Raw genomic sequence first — 23,423 nt, forward strand, 5'->3', positions numbered from 1 at the left:
GTGGCTGGGTCTGCTGACAGGGGGCTCTATTCTAGATGTGGACGAATGTGCAGTCACGGACCGGTGTCTGGGAGGACACTGTGTCAACACCGAGGGCTCCTTCAGCTGTCTGTGTGAGGCCGGCTTCCAGCCCTCCCCAGAGAGTGGGGAGTGTGTGGGTAAGGGCTCCAGGGGGCGTGGATAGGGTGCTGCCTCACATCTGCCCACCCCCACCCCTGCCTGGTCCTCAGCTCCCCAGGACCAGGCACTGCAGCTTGCAGGAAGCAGAGCACTTCCCACAGATTAATCATCCAATGGATAATGCATTTATTGAGCCTCGGCTGACTCGGGGCCTATCCAAAGATGACAAAATGAAGATAATTATAATCCTTGTGCTAGCAGAGCACACAGTCTAGTTTTTAAAGCCAAATTGATTCAGTAGACATTAAACCCCTGCTAGGTTCAATGTCTTTTGCTAGGACAAATAGTTATGGATAGTGTTGAAATTGAGCAAGGCAGACAGATATGAAGACAATTTTCTGCAGTACACTTTGGTGAAGGTTTTATATAAAAAGAGAATCATAAAGTACTCTGCTACAGGGAGAAGGGGCTGGGGGAAAGGGTGTTGCAGGCAGCTAGGAGCTCAGTGCTTTCCTAAATCCCATATAGTTCTCTACCTAGACAATCATCCCTGCTGGGTCAGGAGAAATGATCCTGAACTTGTTTTGGAGTTGAGATGAGCACGGTAATTTGTAACAGATCAAGGACCCCGAAGGCTGTGGGACATGACCTTGTAATGCCAAGGAGGTGGGACCAGAGCAGTGACCTGCCCATTTCTGTCCCCTCTCTTGGCGCTGGGAGCAGATGTTGACGAGTGTGAGGACTATGGAGACTCGGCATGTGGGGCCTGGAGGTGTGAGAACAGCCCTGGCTCCTACCGCTGTGTCCTGGGCTGCCAGCCTGGCTTCCACATGGCTCCAGCTGGAGACTGCATCGGTGAGCAGGAACGGGGAGGGTGGAGGACACCTATTTTTCACGCATCCAACTAGAAACACCTTTGTCCCGAGGACTCCATTTTTGTAGCGGTTTGAAGCTGCGTGTTTTCCATACAGCAGGGCTTGCACAGAAATTGAAGAGGAACGGTAATGTTAGAGCGTTCTTGTCCTGTGTTTAGAAGTCACTTTTCACAGACCTTGATGTCAATAGACCAAGTATTCCCAGCAAATAGAGCAAGAGTGCACCCTACACTCTGGCCCCCACTGTCCCACAGACATAGATGAGTGTGCCAACGACACCTTGTGTGGGAGCCACGGCTTCTGTGACAACACCGACGGCTCCTTCCGCTGCCTCTGTGACCAGGGCTTCGAGACTTCGTCCTCCGGCTGGGACTGTGTTGGTGAGAAGCCTGCAGGCTAGCCAGGCTCGGGGCCAGGGAAGGGAATGTTCAAGGTCACACGGCTCCATAAGAGGTCCTCAGAGAGTGGGCAAGGAAGGGTGAGTTAGCTCCACCCCGCAGCGGGCACCCTGACCAGCTCGGTAGGAGAAGGCTGGCCATGTTCTACCGGCAGGGAGAGCGAGCACAGTAGTGAAGGCGCACCGCCCTTCTCCAGAGCCCTCACGGCCTCCAGAGGCACGCTGGGAGAATGTGCACGGAGGGAGGGACCCTTCCTCTTGGTCCCTTTAGTGACCCTTTTCTGCCACCCTTCTCGCCTCTCCCTTCTGATGCTCTCTGTTCATCTGTTCCTCCTTCCTGCTAACTCCCTTCTGCTCTTCCCCTGAGACCTAGCCGGTTTCTTTTGAGGGGATGAGAGGAGGATCCGCCCACTGGGCTGGAGGCAGAGGGCCGGGGGGACATGGGCTGCGTCTTCTCCACCCCCAAGCCTGTCCTCGTGCCTGGCAGACGTGAATGAGTGTGAGCTCATGCTGGCGGTGTGTGGGGCGGCGCTCTGTGAGAACGTGGAGGGCTCCTTCCTGTGCCTCTGTGCCAGCGACCTGGAGGAGTACGACGCTCAGGAGGGCCACTGTCGCCCGCGGGTGGCTGGAGGTGAGCACGCCCCATACTCTACGCCGTCATTACGCATGAGCGCTCTGCGGCTTACAGAGCGCTTCCACTGCTCCGGCTACTGAGAGGGAGCCTGGGCCAGGCCCAGGGCCATGTGCGCAAGGGTGCTCCTTAGGACTGGAGTAGAACACAGTGAGGAGTCAGAGTAGGGCAAACGTCAAGACAAGAGGACGCCTGTCCCAGGTCAGGGAATGTCCTGGAGGCTCGGGGCTGTGACAACCCTACAGGGGGCTCAGGAAGAACGGATGCCAACTTACGGTGCCTAGGGATCTCAGATTGAGCCTCAGAGTGACCCCAGGGAGCCCTTCGGTGAGGGAGGCCATGAAGCTGAGCTGAGCCTCACTCTCTCCTGCCCGCTCCACCCCAGAGCTGTTGGGTTCAGCCTCTCACCCCAGGGTGGCCTAGGACTCAGATGGCCTCCTCTGACTTGGGGGAAATGAAAGCAAGACCTGGAACAAGGAAAGGTGGGAGGGGCTGGGGTACAGTGCGGGCTGAGGAATGGAGGGGCTGCCCATATGGTAGGCCACGGACTGGGCACCTCCTGTACTGGGGGCGGCAGGGAGCTATTCCAGAAAGAGTAGGGGTTTGGGCACCAGAAGAACTGGGGTCAGTGCCACTTAATAGCTGGTGGCCGTGGCAAGTCACGTAGCTTCTCTCAGCCTCAACTGCCTCACGTGCAAAAGGGGGCTGATAATATAATGCTGTCAAGAGCATCGAGTGAGACGATACAGGTAAAAGCATGCTGTACACTGTGAAGTACTATATAAACGTAAAACCATGAAAATAAATTCAAAAGCTAGGGTGCCCCAGAGGGCCAGGGACAGACAGTGATACAGGGCATCTATCACACGCAGGTCAGAGTATTCCTGAGGCCCCGCCAGGGGACCGCGCCCCAGGCCCCATCCGCATGGAATGCTTCTCCGGGCAGAACGGCCAGCTGCCCTGCTCCAGCCTTCTGGGCCGGAACACCACCCGGGCCGAGTGCTGCTGCACCCAGGGTGCCAGCTGGGGGGATGCCTGTGACCTCTGCCCAGCTGAGGACTCAGGTAAGGCCCCCAAGGGTCCCAGATGCTCAGTGTCAGCTCTGTACAGTGAATCTGGAAGAAGGGGAGAGAGGAAGGGGGGCAGAGCCCTTCTGCCTCTAAGCTTGGATGCCTCCCTGCACAGTTGAATTCAGTGAGATCTGCCCTAGTGGTAAAGGCTACATCCCCGTGGACGGAGCCTGGATGTTTGGACAGACCACGTACACAGGTAACCTCCCTAGAGACCCTCCTCCCCAAACTCCGCTCACTTGCGGGGGCCCACCCTGGTCCTCCGGGAGGCTCCCGGGAGAAGTTCTGCATGCAGCCCCTCCCAGGTCGCTTCCCTCGTTCCCGTCCCAGGGCTGACTACCTGCAGATTTGCAGCTGAAAGGTCTGCCCTGAGTCCCTCCTGGAGGTGTCCATATAACCCGACCTCGGTTCCTCTGCTCCCCCAAGGCTGAACCCTCCAGAACAAACCATGACGCCATGACTAACCCAGTCATGGGGCACAGGGTCAGGGTGGGGAGTACTTCTGTACAGAGACAGCTGCTTATCCCCCTGGCCCCACTTACAAAGCCAGAAACTTCGGAGAACCCACACTCAAGGTGGGTAGTTCAGCTATGAGCCCTTCGGTGCCCTAATCCTGAAGCTGGAGACGGAAATAGAATAGAAACAGAAGTGGCTTTCCTTAAGTGCTTGCTATGTGCCAAGCACTATGTAAGCACTTACCTATATTAACCTTTTAATCTTCATAAGAGCGATAAGAGGTTAAGTCATAGTAGCCACATTTTTCAGGTAGGAAACGGAGGCAAGGAGAACTCAGTTGCCCAAAGTCACCGGACTAGCAAGTGGCCGCGCCAGGATTCCCACCCAGGGAGCCTGGCTTTGGAGCCCCTCGTCTTAAGTTCTGCTTCGTCCAGCTCCTCCCATCGTCTCTGCCCTCCCACAGATGCAGAGGAGTGTGTGATGTTTGGGCCTGGTCTCTGCCAGAACGGCCGGTGCCTCAACACGGTGCCTGGCTACATCTGCTTGTGCAACCCCGGCTACCACTACAACGCCGTCCTCAGGAAGTGCGAGGGTGAGGACGCACACCACCCCTCCCGGGCCCCATCAGTGCTGGCGGTTCCTGATGCAGCCGGCGGGCCGGACGGGAGGGGAGCCGTGGCGCTGTCAGGGCTTGCATGTGAGCCCCTGTCGGAAAGGCATCCCTGGGGAGGCGCCTCGCAGCCTGGGCTGGGTCAGGGGGTGAGGGGGAAGCAGGGTGCTACTCTTCATTATCAGTTACCAGAAAACCTCCTTCCACGAAGACGGTCCGTGGGCAAGCTGCCTTGGTACTGCCCCACACATTCCTTCCTTCTTTCTGCCACCCCAGATCACGACGAGTGCCAGGCCATGGCCTGTGAGAATGGTGAGTGTGTGAACACCGAAGGCTCTTTCCACTGCTTCTGCAGCCCCCCCCTCACCCTGGACCTCAGCCAGCAGCGCTGCGTGAACAGCACCGGGAGCGCTGGTCAGTAGGCCTGGAGCGGTAGGGCGGCAGGGGGACTGGCTCTGGGCTGGGAGGGCTCACGTGCCCCTGGGCCCTGTGCCACCAGAGGACCTGCCTGACCACGACATCCACACGGACATCTGCTGGAAAAGAGTCACCAACTACGTGTGCAGCCAAGCCCTGCACGGGCGCCGCACCACCTACACGGAATGCTGCTGCCAGGACGGCGAGGCCTGGAGCCAGCAGTGTGCCCTCTGCCCCCCCAGGAGCTCCGGTGAGAAGGGTGACCCGTGCCTGCTCAGAGGGAGGGGCCCTAGGGAAGGGGATGCTCTCACCTTGGAGGGAGGGATTTAGAAGTAGAGCAAGCAGAGTGTGGCCCTGTCTTCCATCCCTACTGCTCGGGGACAAAAGGGGGGGCGGGGGGGAAAGAGTACAGCCGGGAGCTCCCGGAGCGGACCAGTCCCAGCATGTTCCCTCTCCCCGGGCAGTGAGCCGGGGGACAGCACACCAGGCTTTAGCTAGCAGGAACTTGGCAGCTTCTGTCTCCCTCCTCCCTGACAGAGGTCTATGCTCAGCTGTGCAACGTGGCCCGGATTGAAGCGGAGCGGGAGGCGGGGGTCCACTTCCGGCCAGGCTATGAGTACGGCCCTGGGCCCGAGGACCTGCACTACAGCCTCTACGGCCCCGATGGGGCCCCCTTCTACAACTACCTGGGCCCTGAGGACACCATCCCAGAGCCACCCTTCCCCAACACAGCCAGCCGCACCGGGGACCACACACCAGTTCTTGAGTCACCCCTGCAGCCCTCGGACCTCCAGCCCCACTACGTGGCCAGCGGGCCAGGTCTGTGTTGCCGCCCACATGGGGAAGCTGTGGGCCCCGCAGCGGTTTCTCTCCTGCCTCCTCTACCTACTAATCACTGCCGGCAGGGCAGGGCCGCAGAGGGAAGACCCACCGAGCCCTCTCAGGTCACTCAAGGGCCAACTCCAAATGCCCGGCTCAGACCCTAACAACTCTCTCTGATAAACTGGCACAGGGGACACAAAGAGGTACAGGACACCACCTCGACCTCAAAAGCTTCCCTGAGGGAGCTGAGAGAACAAGGGAAAGCAGGTACACTCCGCTCTGTGTTTCTCCCTCCACGCCACTCAGTGTGCAGAATAACCTGCTCTACGAGCTCACACTTGTCACCTGAAATGTGCGTTAAGGATTTCTAATCACTTTTAAAGGCCTGCTCTGGTGACTCGGTTTGTTGGTGGCAATGACCCCAGCATGCAGGACTGGGATGCTAAGAAGCCCGGCCTGGCACCTGTGCGACAGACGTAGCTGCCGCGAGCACAGCCCCTGCGTCAGACTAAGGCTGCGCGGGGATTAGGGGCCGGGTCTTTCTCAGGGGTTGGGAGCTGCTTAGAAAGGAGAGATTCAAGCAGATCCCTAGGTTCCGCTTTGCGTTGAGTGAGGGTAATCCCCTCTTGCTGCCAATCTCCTCCCCGCAAAAAAACTATACAAAGATTTTAACCACCACCAACCACAACAAAACCAAAACTGTAGACACCCACTTGCTCCGGAGCCCTGGCACTGTGAAAGTAGTGAGTCTCAGCCTTCCTGGAGCTGACATTTAAAGCACAGCATGTCTCTGCCACCGTAAGTGATGACACATACTTATTTCTTAAGGGTACAGCCTTTTATTTCAGCAGCTTTCCGTGAGGCGTTCAGATCCTCCCAACCCTGACCTTAGGAGTTCAACAGGAGCAGCCCTTCGTGGTGGAGGGTGAGGGCCCCAGGGTCGGGTGCAAGGCCTCAGCTTCCTTCTCTGACTCCCTCCTACCAGAGCACCAGGCCGGCTTCGAAGGGCTGCAGGCAGAGGAATGCGGCGTCCTGAACGGCTGTGAGAATGGCCGCTGTGTGCGCGTGAGGGAGGGCTACACCTGTGACTGCTTTGAGGGCTTCCAGCTGGACATGGCCCACATGGCGTGTGTGGGTAAGTGTTGATCTGAGTGGCAACGCCCAGGGAGCAGGAGGACCCTGATGGCTCCAGGTGGAAAGGTCAGACCAGCCCCACTGCTCAGTTAGAAATACAGGACTGAACTTAGGGTGGCTGGGGAAACCCACTGCTGCCCCCTAGTGTGGCGTCTGGAGCCAGGCCAAGCCGCGAGAGCGTGCCAAAGGAAGGTCTCCTGCTGGGTACAGAAAACCCTTTCATGGAGATTCCTAGGCAGAGGAAAGGGACAGGGGAGCACGGTCACTCTCAGGGGCACAGCATGGGTTCACTACCACCTGCTCTGTGTCTCTGAGAAGCTTAGTTTTGGGCAGTGACTTCGGCTTCCGGCTGCCACGTGCAGGATTCCACTGCTGGGCAGGGGCCAGAGCTTAGTGGCCACAGCAGCAGAGGGACCCGGGCTCCCTACAGTGCTCTCTTCCCTCCCTTCCTCTTAGATGTGAATGAGTGTGATGACTTGAACGGGCCTGCGGCACTCTGTGCCCATGGTCACTGCGAGAACACCGAGGGCTCCTACCGCTGCCACTGCTCCCCAGGTTATGTGGCCGAGGCAGGCCCCCCACACTGCACTGCCAAGGAGTAGCAGTGAGGGGTCGGTGTGGACAGCTACCTGGAAATGGGCCCCAGCCACAGGCAGGGGCCTAGAGGAGGCTTTCCTAGCTGGGAAGACACCGTGAAGAAGCAGGCAGAAGGCCCTGCAGCCCAGCCTCCCAGCCAGCCCTGCCTGCTTTTCAGCTCTCCCAGCTTAGGCCCTGGCTGTGAGCTTCTATCACTGCCTTCATGCTGCCATGCCCTTGCTTGGCTAAAACACCACCAAATGCTTTAATGCTTCAGCCACTGGCCGTGAGGATCAGTCTGCCACCTGTCCTGGCCTTGCTATGGGATGCTTACCAAAGGATGGCCCTCATCCACCCCCTCAAGCTGTGCAAACCTGCAAGGTCGTTCGGCCTCACATTGCTGACACCCTTTCCCAGTCACGATCCACATAACATCCTGATGATTCCACAACTGGGTCAGAGGTTACATCTGCCCAGGTATGGTCCTTCAGTATCTCTTGAGCAAAAAAGGATTGGGGGACGTTTGGGGAGTGACTCCAAGGCCTCCTCCCAAGAACCATCACCTCAACCAATCTCTCTGGGCCAGATTTTGCCACCTGTCCATCCTGTAGCAGTTCTACGGCCCCAGGCAGGGGCAGGAGATCTCCTCATCTCAGAGGAGCAAGACTGATTGTAGCTTGCTGAGTGTGAGAGACGCAAATGAAGGGGAGCACGGAGACGGAGAACGCAGCAAGAGGGCAATATGAAAAATATGGGGAGGTGATAAGAAAGGGGGAGCCAAGGCTTTCAACAAGGCTAAAGAAAATGTTCAGTAGCTTTGGGTAAACATTCGCAATCTACCCGCGGCAGCTCCCGTGCACCAACCACAGCAAGCCTGCCACAGGCCGGGGGCCCACCTCCGAAGACCTGTATTAAATACACACCGCTTCTTACAGGACACAAACCTGTCCTGGGCTCTCCTTTTGTGGATACCAGTTTGAGGTACTAAAAATAAAGGGGTCTGTTTTCTAGCTTGTGAAATACAGTGTAGTCTGGTTTAGGGGAAGCCAGATTTCCCATGTTGTTTCTTCTCTCTACTCAGAAGCCCTTGATGTCTTTCTTTCAAAAATGGCATCTGGCATCCCTCTCAGTTTATAAGGAGAGACCCACTCCATCCTTGGCCAGCTAGGAGTTTAGAACCATGGTGGAATAAAGAAACGTACATTTGGGCTCCTGTTTTTGTTTTTATTTCATATTAAACCAAATTTTTTTACCCTGTTGGCTAAGTCTAAATATTAGACATGAGGCTGTGCCTATCCTTTTGCCAGCTCTGCCGACAGCCTATGATTAGGATCCAATGGGAAAAGATTCTTTACTCTTCTAAGACAAGGAAAGCTCTGCCTTTGCATTTGTCTGATGAAAGGCAATGTAAATGAACAAGATGTGCCTGAAGACATGGAGATGGATACTATTAATCTGTCCTGTCCTACCTGCTGCTCTAATTGTCAGCCACCCCATAATAACTTATTGAATGCTTGTTATGTGCCAGGCACTATATTGAGTGCTCAACACAAATTTCATTTAATCATCCAGCAATCCTACTATTTTTATTCCCAATTTATAGATGAGGAAATGGAGACACGCAGAGTTCAAACAATTTGCTCTACGTCACTATACTAGTTGAGATGTTTTCAGCAGACAAAAATATGTAGTTCTTACACATATGAAAATATTCAAAACAAAAAAAATGCGAGTTAAAACCACACGAGACACACTTTTAAAACTCTCAGATTGGCAAAGATCAGAAGTTTGTTAAGACTCCTAGTTGGCAAGCATCTGCTGAAAGAGGGACTCACATACACAGCTGACAGGGGCTTAAACTGACACAACTTCTGAAGAGGATAATATGGCAATGTCTTTCGAAATTATAAAAGCACTTACTCTTTGACTCTTCTAGGAATTTAACCTTCAGATATATTCTCACCAAATGTGAACACGTGTAAGAGGTTATTTATTATAGCATTACTTGTAACAGCAAAAGATTAGAAGCAATTAGTTGCTACTACGGAGGCCTAAAAATGAAAAAAAAAAAAAAAAGGCTCTTAATACCTTGAGAAGAAATCCAAAATAGACTAAGCAGGGAAAGAAGGCTGTGTAACAAAGTGGACCATGTGCTGCTAGTTGTCTAAAGAAAGGGGGAAGACAACTGGGTATCTGCTGGCCTCATCCTCGTCACTCTGCCTTACACCCCATGGTTCAGAGAACTTCTTACCACTCTTCCATATACCCACTGGCGCTACGCCTCCTCCCAACCCTCGCCTTCCTGCTCACCCAGAAAAACTTCATTCACATACACATATTTCTTTGTATCAAAAACAGAAATAGCATCCTATGCCTGCTGTTCTGCACTTTGCTTTTTTCACTTAATCCAGACTTGCACATAAAGAACTGTCTCATTCTATAATTGTATACTATTCCACTGAATGGATAAATCATAATTTATTTAGTCAGTCCCCTATTGATGGACATTTCCATTGTTTCCTATCTCTTGCTATTATAAGTAATGCTATAATGAATATTCTTGTGTATATGTTATTTCACATTATATCTATGGGATTATACCTATAGGGTAAATTCTTAGAAACAACAGTGGTTTATGGGGGGGGGTGACAGGGTGGATGGGTACAGGATTGGAAGACTTTTCACTGTATCCCCTTTTGTGTCTTTTTGAATTTTGTACCATGTGTATTACCTTTCCAAAAAAATAAAATATTTTTAAATACAGCTTTGGCCATAGACTGCTTAAATGCTCCCTTCTTTATATATATTTATCTGACAATTAAAGCCACATAATTATTTCAAAACTTCCTAAAGCAAACTCCTTTAAACAGCCCTGTAGCATTGCTGTGGAGAAATGGCAAACAGGGATTTTAAAAGAGCAATCATAAACACCACTGCTAGATACCTAGAAAAGTAGAGGAATTTCCTGCCTTTGACACAAACATGCAAAACCGTTAATTATGTTGCAGTGGACAATGTTAGGTCCTGCACACTACCAGCGGCATGCTATCCACGCTCAGCCAGCATTTAAGGGAGGGCTACACCATACAATCAGTGTTGCCCACTTCTCTATATAGGATGCTCCTGCCAAACGTCAACGCTCCTCTCAGTGCTTTATAACAGAAGACTGAAAACAGAAGGTTTCAATTCTTAGAAGTTAGAAAAGTTACAAAGTTCTTCTTGGACACCTACTTTAGTAGCCCTTCCTAATCTCTTACTCCTAAACCTGTTTTCTCCTAATCCCTTGTAATCTGTCGACATTCCCACACAAACTAAGGGTGGGTGGGACACCTACAGTTCACATACCACTAGTCACTATCAATCACATAACTGAAGAGTACGATTCCACAAGGTAAGATCTGGACATTGACTAAGAGGCCCCCCGCTTTGAGCCAACAACATAAAGCAGATTCACAACAGGGGCACCTGGGTGGCTCAACTGGTTAAGCGTCTGCCTTCAGCTCGGGTCATGATCTCAGGGTCCTGGAATCAAGCCCTGCTTCAGGCTCTCTACTCAGTGGGGAGTCTGCTTCTCCCTTTCCCTCTGTCCTGCGCCCCCCCTCTTGCTCTCTCAAATAAATAAAATCTAAAAAAAAAAAAAACAAAAACCTGGGGCACCTGGGTGTCTCAGTCGGTTAAATAACTGCCTTCGGCTCAGGTCATGGTCCTGGAGTCCCAGGATCCAGCCCCACATTGGGCTCCCTGCTCAGTGGGGAGTCTGCTTCTGCCCCTTCCCCTGCTCCTTCTCTCTCTCTCAAATGAATAACATCAAACAAACAAAAAACGCAGATTCGCAACATAAAGCAGATGCAGGGCTCCCTTGCCTTTGGTTCTTGCATTATGCCTTACTAGGGCAAAGGTAGGGTATGCTGCCCCCAAACACTCTCTAATTGCATAAATAAAACCAATTCTGCAACAATAAGGCCTTTCCCCTTGAAAGTAATGGGGAAGCAATCCCAGGTTCCTCAGATTGGTACAAGTGGTAGCAATCTCTGGGTCACCTGTCATCACATCAAAGTTTGTATATGTGCTGCCAAAGCGAGCACAGCATCAAAGTTTGATAGAGAAGGATGATCCACAGGAGCAGCCTTGCTGCGCTTGAGGATTGTTCAACACTTGAAATGAGCTTCGGATCAGTTCTTGGCTGAAGTCCACCTGGGCCCCTTTCACGAAGGCCAAGCTATCAGAGTCAACCACCACTCTTGCCCCACCCTGTTCAAATACCCTGAAAAAGACAGGAGGAAGACATTAATGACTATCATAAACACCAAAACCATAACACCCTCTGAGCCCTGGGGTGCACATCCTGTTTTTCCAAATACAGGAGAAGCATTCCTTATTATCTAACAGGTGCTGCTTTTCTCTGAGGCAAAAAGAGTCAATGGAATAATACTGGTAAATGTTTAGGGATTTAGGCCTGGAATCCAGTCCAGCCTGACTCTACACTACGGACTTAGGCAGGCCAACTTTCCTCCTATAACATAGGTACTCTGAATCATGATAACAAATCTTCACTGTATTCCCACTATGTGTGAAGGGTGGTGTTAGGCGTTCTTAGCAAACCTTTTAAATTTGAAATAAACGTGCACCTTTATCCCTCCCACACATTCTCTGAGGACCCACCCCTTCCTTCTTGCCTGTCGTCGGGGTTGATAACTGTATCCAGTGAAAATTTGTATTGGAATCCGGAGCATCCACCTCCCTCCACCTCCAGCCTTAGGAATTCTGACCCTTCGGTGATTTCCAGAAGTCTCTGAAATGCAAAAACGGGGATCAAGAATGCCAAAAGGGGGGATCAAGAATGCCAGGCAAGAATGCCAGGCAAGAAAGGTGGGCCAAGGGGGAAGTCCCTGCACTCCTGGCCCTCTCCCCGGTACCGCCGCCCCGCGTCGGGCCTCCTACCTGGACACAGCTGGCGGTGAGGTGGATCTGCTCTTCGCCGGCCTCGGGGCTGGAGGACGACGCTTCCCGACGAGCCTGAGGTCCGCGAGAGGCCGCGAGGAGCCTGCTGCACAAGGGAGGAGGATGAGCCCGGGAGCAGAGGGGCACCTGGTGACTTCTACCTGAACAGCCTCACGGCAAATCTGACGACCTCCACCTGGACAGCCTCACGCCAAACCCTCGCCTCCCGCAGGCCCTAATTCCCCCCCTTAGTTCTGGAGGCGCAGAACCTAACACCCTTCCCAGGTGCTGTCGTAGGCTTGTTACCTGCCCCTTGCCCAGGGAGCGACCGCCCTCAGCGCCGCGGCCGTTAGAGATAACCCGCGGACGGCCGCCATCTTCCTCCACAAACCTCCACAAGCCCCACCCCTCGCGTCGCCCAATCCCTTTCTCCACCTGGGCCTTCGGAGGCGGGATCCACAGAGACCCCGCCTCCGAGCATACCTATTGGGTGGTGCTGGAGGAGAAGGGATTTGATTGGCTACAAATGCTCCCATTTACGGAAGTGAGGGCGCACCAACAAAACCCGGCGGAGCGCCGAGCAAGGAGGGGGCGGGGCGGGGCGGGGCGGGGCGGGGCGGAGATGGATCCAAGCCTGCGGGGCCGCGGTGCGGACAAGATGGGCGGAGATAGCTGGCGTCTGGGCGGGACCGAGTCAAGCTTGGCTCTCCGGACCGGGGGCCGGGGCGCGGGCAGGCCCAGCCCTGGTTGCTGGTGACGAGTGGCCTGACTGGGCTCCTCCCCCGGCCCGCCCCGGCAGGTTTATCTTGTGACTGAGGCTGTGGCTTCTTCCTTCCTCGCGCTGGGAACCCGTTCAGCTGCGATGCATTTCTTGGTCGCCGCGTTCCTGCTCCTGGCGCTCGGCGCCTCCGCCCTGGCGGAGCCGGTGCATTTCAAGGACTGCGGTGAGCCCGAACCTGCCCGAGATTCCCGCGCGCTCTGCAGGAGGCCCCACGGGAGCCCCGCGCCGAGACCCCCCGCTAGGTTGGGCGGGTCCCGCGGGCGGCCAGGCTGAGCCGCGGGCCGCGGACGCGACGTGGAGTGGGCTGGAGTGGGCAGGGGTCGGGGAGAAGGTGCGGGCGGCGAAACCCAACGGCACACAACTTTGTCTCTTTCCTGAGACGCGTGGTTGGGGTCCCTGGACATTTCCTAGAGCTGGGCCTTTTGCTCAAGTTTTCTAAAGTTTGTAGGGCAGACAACTGAAGGTCCCAACGCTGCGCGGGGCGTGAGCGGTGGGGCGCAGATCTTCTTTTTATATATGCCTCATGTCTTAGATGACCTCTCCCTCCCCACGCCGTTTGCTTTTATTTTTAATTTCCCTTTTGCTGACAAGTCAAAAGTCAACTCTCCTTTCCATGATTTACTCCATAACCACTTCCTTTGGGCTGTATAATTTTGTGATTCTTAATCACTGTTTCCTCCTACATATAAAACTCGTGTTGCTGGTCAGACCTTGTGACACATAACCCCCCCTTGTCGCTGTGGTAGGGATCTTTGTTGGGAAATACAAAGGGGGAGGGGCGGATACGAAATAGTGAGACAAGTCTATGGAATTATTCGTTCTCCTGAAGTGAAAAGGTGTAATGTAAATGAAAGAAGACATTTTATAGAATCAGTGAGCTGGAAGGAAACTTGGAGATCCTGGAGTCAATCATTGAATTCCAGAGATGTTCGATAAATTACCCAAAGTCACCCAGCAGAATGGGAACGAGAATAAGTTTGATCCTTTATATCTAGTGCCCAGGTAATAGTAACTGCTCAATAACTATTTGTTGAAAAGTAAATGAGGGAATAAATACTCTTAACTATATCATCAAAATTCATGTTGAGGCAAAAGCAAAGTTAGGCTAGGGGACAGGATTGATTAAGGAGTAAAGACTGCTGGCCTCTTAATACTTAACAAAGGCTGTTCCACTGAACTGCTGGCACTTGAAAGATGGTATTACCACCTCCAACTACTGCCTTTCCCTCCATTAAACTTAGTGGCCAAATTTGGATGAAGATATTATATTAACTTTATTAACTCGCTCAACCCTCAGGATGTTTTACAGATGAGGAATCAGGCACATGGACTAACTTTCCAAGTTCTCACAGCTAGTAAGGAGTAGGAAATTAGTGGGTGTTTGTGAACCACTTTGGGTTTCAGTGGTAACATTAACATTAAAACAACAACAACAACAACAACTATGGAAAGCAAATCCAGATATTGTTCTACTCATTTGAAAAAAGCAGAAGTCCACCTATGGCAAGAACTTCTTAAGGGAGGGGTGGTTTCGGTTACAGATTTTCAATTGACTTCGGAATTGGGAAATAATGTAAAAACTTCAGTGCCCACATCAAAGGGTTTTCGAGTTGAGTTCCACTTTACCACTGACCCTTTCCCCTGGAGTGGTATTTCCTCACGTAAGCAATGGGACCAAGCAAACTGGTTTTGCTATTTTTGCCAGTTAGGACTGAGGAGTTTGTTCTGTGGACATTGAAAGTCCAAGCACCTCTTCTCAGTAAAACTGGATGAAGGAGCTGCAAGTGCTCCCCTTTCCTCAGGTCCTGCTAGATCACGTGACCCAGGCTGGAAAGAAGCAGCTACGTAGAAGTGGATGTTGAAAGCTCTAGCATAAGCACTGATTTTCAATAGGTTGTTGATTCAAGTTCCAGATATTTTTTTTTTTCCTGTCTGTAGAAGATAGGAGGACAGTGGAAGACAGTGCTTGAAGAAGAGAATTCTTACAGGTGTATTTTGAGAACTTTGCCCATGATGGAGAAGCATGCTGCGGATGAGGGACGGCAAGTTCTTCCTTACAGACCTAGCTGGAGCAGTATTGGTCTGTATGATGAAACTGTCCCACCCAAGAGCAGGCACAGGCCGAGAAAGCCAAAGTGCATCTACACGAGCTTCTCTTCATATCCTATAGGCTAAGCTAACCTGGTGACTGCAAAGGAGAGGCCCACCTTTTGTGTCAAAAAGGAACTTGCTAACCCACCCAGGAGCAACTATTCTAGACTAAATTCGAGGACTGAATCCCATGTGATGGTAATAAAATGAACACTTACTTGTTACACTTACAATAAAATGAACACAGCACTACTATGTTGCAAACACTTACCTAAGAGCTGTAAGTGTGTTACCTCACTTACCCTCTGAGGCAGTCACTGTTATTTTCCCCAGAGGGGTAAAGTATCTTGTTTTGAGGTTTCTCAGTCATGGAGCCCATGAGATTGCAAACCCAGGTGTCAGGTCCCAGAGCCTACCTCTTAGCCATGACGGCTGAGCTTAAGCTTTCCTTGGGGTGGGGGTGGGGGGGCACCTGGGTGGCTCAGTTGGGCATCTGCCTTCAGCTTGGGTCATGATCCCAGGGTCCTGGGATTGAGCCTCAACAGGGAGCCTACTTCTCCCTCTCCCTCTCCCTCTGCCTGCCGTTCCCCTTGTTTGTGCTCTCTCTCTGTCAAATAAATAAATAAAATCTCTGAAAAAAAAAAGCTTTCCATGGCATAGGTGGTGTTAACAGGCAGTTTGCTTGCATTCTCTCCATTCAGCTGTCCAGTTTCAGGGGCCTGGATGATGCAGTGGGATTTTCAAAAATTCTACTTAACCTGTTTAGGTCAAGCATTTATTGGGAACAGACAGCACTTTTGTCTTTGTTTAGACCGCAAAGACACACACCGTGTCTCAGAGACACTTATTTTGAAGAACACGTGTTTCCAAAGTGGAGTGTAAGCCCATACGCTGCAGATGCGTTCTGAAAATCGCTTTCCCTGGTAGGGGTTTACAAAGCTGGTCAACCACCAGTTTAGAGCAGAACCAGGACAGGATCTGAAGGACATGGCGGGGTGGGGGGGGTGGGGGAGGGCAGTTTAGGAGCAGCCAGTCTCAAGAGTCCAGGTGGATAGGGCAGGTCTGAGGCTTGAGCTACCACTGTGCCATGCGTATGCTGCTTTAAATCCCACGTGGGGATGACTTTCCCTGGTGTAGCCCGCCCAGGGTATAGAGCAGGGGAGCTGGCTTTTTATACTTAACTGATTTTATTCGTTCTCAGCCATCAGATACGAAGAGTTTCCTGGAGAGCAGAGCACCTTCCCATTAGGTAGGCAACAGCATAGGTGGTTTCTTTTCCCTCCTATTCCAATTCCTTTTTCTTTTTTTTTTAACAGGTTCTGGGCTTGGAGTTATAAAGGAACTGAATGTGAACCCGTGCCCCACCCAGCCCTGCAAACTGCACAAAGGCCAGTCTTACAGTGTCAACGTCACCTTCACCAGTAGTGAGTAAAAGTGGCTCTTGCCTTCAAGTTTATCTTAAAGCCTAACAACAGTCTCAAGTATTGGAATGAGCGTGGGGTAGGGGCATTGCAGTCAGGACGTCTGTGACCTCCCTTCCAAACTGTGCACAGCTCAGACTTACCTTCTGTAAGGTTTAAGGAATTCATTTGGGACCCAAGAAAAAATCTCAGCTTCACTTCTAGAAAGGGCATCTACCATGAATCCTTTCCTTACTTTCCATCCTGTGGAGCTAGACGGGGCAGTCCAATAAGAAATCTCAACGTTCCTGTCATCTTCTTTAAGCCTAAAGACAACTCTAAATACTAGAGTTGTTTTCTCTCCTGGATGATACCCTGCCCCCTCTACTGTCCCAAACCAAAAATGTACCTTCTAAACGAAAGTAATCCCCAAACCAGAAAGAAACAAACAGAGCCAATATTCTGGATCTGCAGGATAACCTAATAGCTCATAACCCTAGTTGCCCTAATTTTATTGTATTTATTCCCCCTGCCCAACTTGTGATATGGAGGGCAGAGGGATAGCAAGAAATGTACCTCTTCTTTCTAATCTTACCCAGTTTCTAAAGAGTTATCTCTTACTGCTACAGCCCATGGCATTTCTGTGGAGATTCCTTTCCATTTTGCTCTTAATTTCTAATGGAATCCTGTGGGCAGGTCATTTGAGAATTCAGAAACCAATCTTCTAAAACTCTGTAAGATACCCTGTACACTTTGACAGAAGCTGATATAATTAATAAACAGAAAGTTTACTGCCAAAAAACTCAGTTACTCTGTTGGGTAAGGTTATTTATGTAGCTCTGATTTTCCTGAGAAACTGAAAGACAGTGAAGAGCAAGGTGGGGGTGAGAGCAAAGAAAATAACCCTCTCAGTTGCTTTTTTTTTTTTTTTTTTTTTGGAGTGAATACTTATTCGGTAGCATTCACAGATATTAAGCATAACTACAAAGAGAAATAGACTCTAGGAATTAAGAAGTACAGACTTTATGATTTGCTATCCTCGCAATGCCATTGCTTGGGAACATATCTGAATTTTTTACTTAGGGTTTAGTATAGGCTGTTCCCTTCACTATCTGATTCTCTTTTGTTCCTCTTAGATATTCCATCTCAAAGTAGCAAAGCCGTGGTGCATGGCATCGTGTTGGGTGTCCCAGTGCCCTTTCCCATTCCTGAGGCTGATGGTTGTAAGAGTGGAATCAACTGCCCCATCCAAAAAGACAAGACCTACAGCTACCTGAATAAACTACCAGTGAAGAATGAGTACCCCTCTGTAAGTGACCTTGTCATTCAGGACGCTGAAGGCCTATGACTAGATGAGAAATCTGAGGAGAGGGGGCAGAAAGAAAAGATTGGGGTCTTTCATCTCTCTATGATGAAGAAGCAGAAGCTTGGGGGCTGAGGAGGAGGAGATGAGTTGGAGTGTTAGGAATCCTGAGGTAGGACAGATAATTGTCACCATGTCCCTCTGTTCTTTGTCACCTCTTGATGCCATTTTGATATACAGTGTTTCCCTGGATCTTCATGACCACCCTTTGCTGAGGCAATATTATGTCTGTTTTATGAATGACAAAATTTGAGCCTCCGATGTTAAGCAATAGGCTCAGAAATATTACATCTAGATCTAGAGCCAGGCCTTGTGACCCCCAAAACCTGTGCACTGTTAAAAGATTTTAGGCAGGGGCGCCTGGGTGGCTCAGTCGTTAAGCGTCTGCCTTCGGCTCAGGTCATGATCCCAGGGTCCTGGGATCGAGTCCCACATCGGGCTCCCTGCTCGGCAGGAAGCCTGCTTCTCGCTCTTCCATTCCCCCTGCTTGTGTTCCTGCTCTTGCTATCTCTCTCTCTGTCAAATAAATAAATAAATAAAATCTTTAAAAAAAAAAAAAGATTTTAGGCAGGTATCAAACAGTTCAAGATGTCAAGTTGTTACCAAAAAATTCTGGTTTCTCAATCTCTTAAGAGAGCAGTAATGTCCCAGCTCCAGAGCAGAGAGGTCACTTTTTCCACACACTTCTTTCTCCCCTGCATCCATCTCCAGCCCCTACCTTCCCCTCTGACTCACCCTGCTATACCTACTTCTTTTTCTACCAGACACTTGTGAGGCAGAAGCTGTTGGAATGGGCGTGTATTAAAGATAGGAATCCTGATAAGAATGGAGGAAGTAAAGGGATTCCTGTTTTCCATAAAGGAAAACAAGCTGCATTGTTTTGAAAGGAAATCAAGGAGAACCCAGGAGCAACCTGGCCATTTATTTTCTAGAAATAGCAAGTCATTAAAGAACATTGCAAAGAGACTCTAATAGAGGGTATCTGTGTTTAAGGGATGTCGGAGACCCTACAGGTCAAGAACAGGTTTGTAGATTAATCTGCAGGGTATCCATAAAATCACTGGCATTTCTGAGTCTCTGGTCACTTACATGGAATGTCTAATTAGGGCCTGCCACATAGTACGCACTTCGTATATGGTAGCTATTGTTAAGTGAATTACATTTCATTTGAAAAACGGCTTAAACTGTGTTAATTTAAGCACTAAGTGAAACAGTTAACGTATACTAGTCTTTTTTTTAAGATTTTATTTATTTATTTGACAGAGAGAGAGAGACATCGAGAGAGGGAACACAAGCAGGGGGAGTGGGAGAGGGAGAAGCAGGCTCTCCGCTGAGCAGGGAGCCCGATGCGGGGCTCGATCCCAGGACCCCGGGATCATGACCTGAGCCGAACGCTTAGTGACTGAGCCACCCAGGCGCCCGAACGTGTACTAGTCTTGAAAAACTTAAAAGGTTCGAGAAGCCAGGTATCCCGGTCACTCAAATGTTGTGTTGTAAAGAAACATTTGAGTACAAATGAGAGGTAGTAACTAATAACAAGTAAGCAGTTGTCTACATAAGAAAGGACTGGAAAATTATTGGTGATTTATTAAGAATTAGAAGGGGCAGTTCATAGTATAACATATCAAAGCAGAGATTTCTAACGAGGTGTATTATTAAAAAAAAACAAACAAAAAAACCCACAGCTCCAGGAAGGTATTGCTACAAAGCATTATTGTTCCAGAAATTATTCATACAATCATAAACTTCTAGGGACATCCTTTGTGTGTTGACATCTTCAGTACCAGTAACAAGGTATTTTGTTATGCCTACGAATCTGACATTCTACTCTCTGCTCTTAAGTGGTTATGCTTGGAAAAAGCTGGATCAGATTGCCAAACACATAAGAGATTGTTTAAATGTAAAATTCTCTCCTGTGCAAGGCTTCATTTTGTACCATTGATCTAAGAGGGAAAAGAATGCTTTAGAAATTATATCTGAGGAGCTAATGAGGTGAGTATGTGGTGCCGTGAACACCGCATCACAGATGTGACTTGGTTTGCTCTTCTGAGCTTAAGGCCACAGGCTGGGCCCACATCTCAGGCAGCCTTCGTGATGGTGTGATCTAAGAAGAAAGATCTGAGGAATTAGGCAGTTTGTTATTAGGATTCATAGTTAAACCTGTTCTGGATCGAGGCGAGGTCCTGCTTTCATTTTTCCCAATTTTTTTCACTTTCTCCAGATAAAACTGGTGGTTCAGTGGGAGCTCCTGGGCGACAAAGACCAGCGTCTCTTCTGCTGGGAAATCCCAGTGCAGATTGAAGGCTAGATCTTTTGCTGCCAGTATGTCCGTCTGGGGGTGAGAGAGCACAGGAGAAATCCAGTCTAACCCAAATCAGTGCCATAAGATGAATTTCTACACCACTGTTTTATGCCTCTCAGCCTCCAGAAGGTTCCAGACCCTGTTTCCTGAGAGCTCAGAACTATTGCCCTTGTAATATCTTTTGTGAAGGGTTGGAGGAAAGAAGAGAGAGGGAGGGATAGGCATGGATTGAATTGTCTTCAGTGTTTTTTGCTGTTGGAATAAGAAGGGTCCAGCTGGTCAGGACCCGAACGAGGCTGCGTAGGGCTATTGGATAACTTGCCCTCGGGTTATCGGCCTTGGCAGCAGAGCACGGGTTCCAGACCTCCCCCACCTCCTGGGATATTACGTCTGCAAGTTCCTCATCTCCAAGTGCCTCCCGGAGTTCAGTGCGTTGGGCCAGCAGCGCTAGCTCTGCCGCTTCGACAACAGTGACCTGCTGTTCAGTGGTGCCCAGCGTCTCGGTGGAGGGGAGGTGCTCTGCCGCAGAAACCCACCTCGGAGCGGCCAGTCCTCTATGGTGATCTCCTGTCTCCTTTTCTGTCTTAGGTGGTTTTCATTAAATGTAGCACTTGATCAGCAGATGTTTGATTTTTTTTTTTTTAACAACACTAACTTGTGGCCTCTTTATGCACCTGGAAATGTCCTTTTGAAATAAATAAAACTTGGCAGTCTTGTCTTCTGCATGTTGGTGGTGGTCACCTGCTTCTTTCAGAGTGTTTTCCCCCAGATCTGTGGAAGGCAGACACCCGGTCCCATGGTCCTGGAGTGCAGGAAAGACATGACTCTTTCAAGACTCTGCCCTTTCTGCCTTCTTCGCCCAATTAGACTTTACCTATCTGTTTTATACAAAATGACATTATCATTTTGCTCTATTTTGCACACTCTTACCACCAGCAGGTGTGCTTGAGAGAAGCAGTGAAAGCAAATACCACCTAGTTGAATGATAACATCTGAAAGGTCAAGGGAACTAAATTGGGGGCAGGGGATGGGGAGGCGCAGAGAGTAAGAGGTTGCAAGTTGGCATGAAGCATAGTAGTCTTTTGGGAGCCTTAACCATGAGGAAAGCCCAGAAGCTTAAAAATGAAATGTGAAGTTATGGCAAATAATGGCTAGCCAAGTTAATTAAATCTTGGAGTTTACTGCTTTTGAAGTGCAAATACAATCATGGGGCATGTATTTTGCTGCTTGTTTTTATCAGTGTACTGTCAATCAGCTTTTAGCAGTCACAAGTATTACGGCCCTATTCATGAGTGAGTTGGGGAATGTGGACTTTGAAAGGCCATCCCTTTTAGATTGGGGTGCTTATGCAGCAAGTAAGTCATTTGGTCCAGTTCATTTCATCCCACTAACTCCACTAGAGCCTTGGAGTTCCTTGGCTTGTGAGTTTCCCAGGAAAACCACCAGGGGACAGCCATAGATCAGGAATAAAGTTAGCAGCAGCCAAGGCTTACTAGTTAATTCCTAGAGCCATTCAACCACTGTCCTCTTTAGCTGAGATACTTTGTGTATCCTCTCACGTTGTATCTAGAGGGTCAGCCCATTCATGGGTCTCGCCATGATGGGCCCTAGGTCTATCAGACTTGGATGGCTCCAGAGGAGGGTAACTACTGTGGTTTCTGGCTTCAGACTGCTGGTAGTTGGATCCTGTCTTCACCAATTCATAGGACTACCAGTGCAGTCTGCAAATCCCTTAACCTCTCTGCTTCTGTTTCCTTATCTGTTAAATAGGGATAATAAACAGCAGGGCTGCGGGGCCTAAACAGGTTGATGTGTGTAAAACACTTAGAATGCCCCCCGGCCCATAGTACACAGTTGGTAGATGGTAGCTATTATTCTAGGAGGTAGACCTTGTTCCTCATCTAGAAATAGCAGGAAAATCAGAAGGTTCAATCGGATGTGTGATGATATGTCACCTCAGAAAAATGAGCTCATCCTCTGCATGGAACTTTTGAGATGCCTGGAAACGCTCAGTTCTCCTGTGTGCCGGCTTTCTCCCCGCTCCCAGAAGACTGCTCCCGTCACGGAGCGCATTCGAGGCTCACGGCGGCCTGCCCTGCATTCCATACTTGTGCCCTCATATGTTAAAAGAAGAAGAAAAAGTAGTGCAGCTAGCACCTACCCTTCAGTCAGAGCAGAAAGGTAATGCAACAGCTTAAAACTGTTTACCAGCCACTGTGAGGCTACACAGAGCCCGCCGTGTGAGCCAGGTAGTGCCCCCATGGGGGGATTAGTTTGAAAGGTCGCCTTCCGTACAGACAGTTCATAGGCGCCCCCTGAGTCATTAAAGCATTGAGAAGCACTGAACCTTAGGCTACATAAAAAAGGTCATGCTCTTTCCAATGACAGTCTCATACTTTTCTAGTCCACTGAGCAAGCCGTGGAGGCTCAGACACAGCTCCTCTCTTGCATGAATTCCAGGGCAGAACAATCCCAGACTCCGGTCATTAAAAAAGCATGAGGAGCACCCCTGCTTACAGAATAAAAGGAACCCGATATCCAGCATCTCCAGTTTGGGAGAGGGGTAGGTGGGAGGGCTGACATTTAGTCAGGTCTTCGGGTTAATGAAAAGCAATAAGCATGGAGTAATTTCCAAGCCTGTACATTTGGTTTTGAAATCTTAGTTGATTTTTTAGAAGAAACAGTTAAGATTGATCTTAATTATGCTTTGCAAAGGTTGATAAAAGTCTGTTCTGCGAGAAAACCCACAGACGTAGGGGAAGTGACTTGACATAGATGAGGGCCAGGCCAAGGGAAGCTGATCTACGATTAGCCATTCAGGTCTGATAATCCAAAAAGCAAATACTGCTTAAATGACTGGGTTGCTTACTGAGGATAATTATTTAATAAACAATACAGTTGGAGCTGGGGAGGGAAATGGTTGGTATGAGGACAAGGTCACGGTTCATAGGAAGAACACTGATACAGAGGAAAGGGTTATGTGTGAGAAATGTCACTGAGGTGATAGTCATCTTGAACAAGTGTCTCTCCCAAGGGCCCTTTGGAAGGAGACAGAACTGGAAACAGCTTGGAAGATTTAAAAGCGTGGGGTACTCAGTTGAGTGTGTGTGTGTGTGTGTGTGTGTGTGTTGGGAATGGGAGGGGCATTGTTGTGTGACCTGAGGTAGAAGGTGGCACTGACTCTCCACAGATACTGCCTAATATCATCCTTAAAAGAGTTGAGTCGGGGCGCCTGGGTGGCTCAGTTGGTTAAGCGACTGCCTGCGGCTCAGGTCACGATCCTGGAGTCCCGGGATCGAGTCCCGCATCGGGCTCCCTGCTCCGCAGGGAGTCTGCTTCTCCCTCTGACCCTCCTCCCTCTCGTGCTCTCTGTCTCTCATTCTCTCTCTCTCAAATAAATAAATAAAATCTTAAAAAGAAAAAAAAAGAGTTGAGTC

At 50.1% G+C, this 23,423-nt stretch overlaps 3 protein-coding genes across 8 annotated transcripts in view; 2 read left to right on the forward strand and 1 right to left on the reverse strand.

Moving 5' to 3' along the window:
- Window positions 1–9,871, forward strand: part of LTBP2 (latent transforming growth factor beta binding protein 2) — a 103,017-nt gene extending 93,146 nt beyond the window's left edge. For 3 of the 4 annotated variants that reach the window (XM_081830244.1, XM_081830241.1, XM_081830242.1), the window contains 12 exons: window positions 36–158; window positions 844–975; window positions 1,250–1,375; window positions 1,880–2,023; window positions 2,896–3,087; window positions 3,209–3,292; window positions 4,013–4,141; window positions 4,436–4,573; window positions 4,659–4,826; window positions 5,114–5,395; window positions 6,384–6,533; window positions 6,989–9,871. In XM_081830244.1, coding sequence (XP_081686370.1) covers window positions 36–158; window positions 844–975; window positions 1,250–1,375; window positions 1,880–2,023; window positions 2,896–3,087; window positions 3,209–3,292; window positions 4,013–4,141; window positions 4,436–4,573; window positions 4,659–4,826; window positions 5,114–5,395; window positions 6,384–6,533; window positions 6,989–7,134 — 1,814 coding nt within the window. In that variant the 3' untranslated portion in view covers window positions 7,135–9,871. The remainder of the gene's footprint in view (window positions 1–35; window positions 159–843; window positions 976–1,249; window positions 1,376–1,879; window positions 2,024–2,895; window positions 3,088–3,208; window positions 3,293–4,012; window positions 4,142–4,435; window positions 4,574–4,658; window positions 4,827–5,113; window positions 5,396–6,383; window positions 6,534–6,988) is intronic. The other variant, XM_081830243.1, reaches the window with a different exon arrangement.
- ISCA2 (iron-sulfur cluster assembly 2) lies at window positions 8,312–12,472 on the reverse strand. Of its 3 annotated transcripts, none has more exons than XM_031041756.2 (4): window positions 12,356–12,472; window positions 12,050–12,155; window positions 11,785–11,900; window positions 8,312–11,372 (listed from the first exon to the last, which is right to left on the reverse strand). In XM_031041756.2, exons 1-4 carry the CDS (start codon window positions 12,424–12,426, stop codon window positions 11,198–11,200), a joined length of 468 nt encoding a protein of 155 aa, XP_030897616.1. In that variant the 5' UTR covers window positions 12,427–12,472; the 3' UTR covers window positions 8,312–11,197. The 3 variants fall into 3 exon arrangements, 2 of the variants coding, with proteins under 2 accessions (XP_030897616.1, XP_006745710.1); XM_006745647.3 differs by having other exon boundaries at window positions 12,050–12,152; window positions 12,356–12,460; XR_014148356.1 differs by having other exon boundaries at window positions 11,245–11,372; window positions 11,771–11,900; window positions 12,356–12,453.
- Window positions 12,473–12,831: 359 nt separating this feature from the next.
- On the forward strand, window positions 12,832–20,711 carry NPC2 (NPC intracellular cholesterol transporter 2). Its single transcript, XM_081830251.1, has 4 exons — window positions 12,832–12,993; window positions 16,238–16,345; window positions 17,458–17,630; window positions 19,906–20,711. The coding sequence occupies exons 1-4, from the start codon at window positions 12,912–12,914 to the stop codon at window positions 19,990–19,992; spliced, it is 450 nt and encodes a 149-aa protein (XP_081686377.1). The 5' UTR covers window positions 12,832–12,911; the 3' UTR covers window positions 19,993–20,711.
- Window positions 20,712–23,423: the final 2,712 nt, after the last annotated feature.

Source organism: Leptonychotes weddellii, chromosome 9, assembly GCF_054177405.1.
Source record: "Leptonychotes weddellii isolate Sample4059 chromosome 9, ASM5417740v2, whole genome shotgun sequence".
Lineage (NCBI taxonomy): Eukaryota > Metazoa > Chordata > Mammalia > Carnivora > Phocidae > Leptonychotes > Leptonychotes weddellii.

What these genes read in the sequence shown, in the direction of transcription:
- ISCA2 (XM_031041756.2), bottom strand. Translation starts at nt 12,426, where the DNA reads ATGGCGGCCGTCCGCGGGTTATCTCTAACGGCCGCGGCGCTGAGGGCG. An exon ending in GCTCCCTGGGCAAGGGGCAG is followed by an intron (nt 12,156 to 12,355) that starts GTAACAAGCCTA and finishes TCCCTTGTGCAG; the next exon opens with CAGGCTCCTCGCGGCCTCTC. An exon ending in GTTATCAACCCCGACGACAG is followed by an intron (nt 11,373 to 11,784) that starts GCAAGAAGGAAG and finishes TGTCTTTTTCAG; the next exon opens with GGTATTTGAACAGGGTGGGG.
- NPC2 (XM_081830251.1), top strand. Translation starts at nt 12,912, where the DNA reads ATGCATTTCTTGGTCGCCGCGTTCCTGCTCCTGGCGCTCGGCGCCTCC. An exon ending in CAACGTCACCTTCACCAGTA is followed by an intron (nt 16,346 to 17,457) that starts GTGAGTAAAAGT and finishes TGTTCCTCTTAG; the next exon opens with ATATTCCATCTCAAAGTAGC. An exon ending in TGAAGAATGAGTACCCCTCT is followed by an intron (nt 17,631 to 19,905) that starts GTAAGTGACCTT and finishes CACTTTCTCCAG; the next exon opens with ATAAAACTGGTGGTTCAGTG.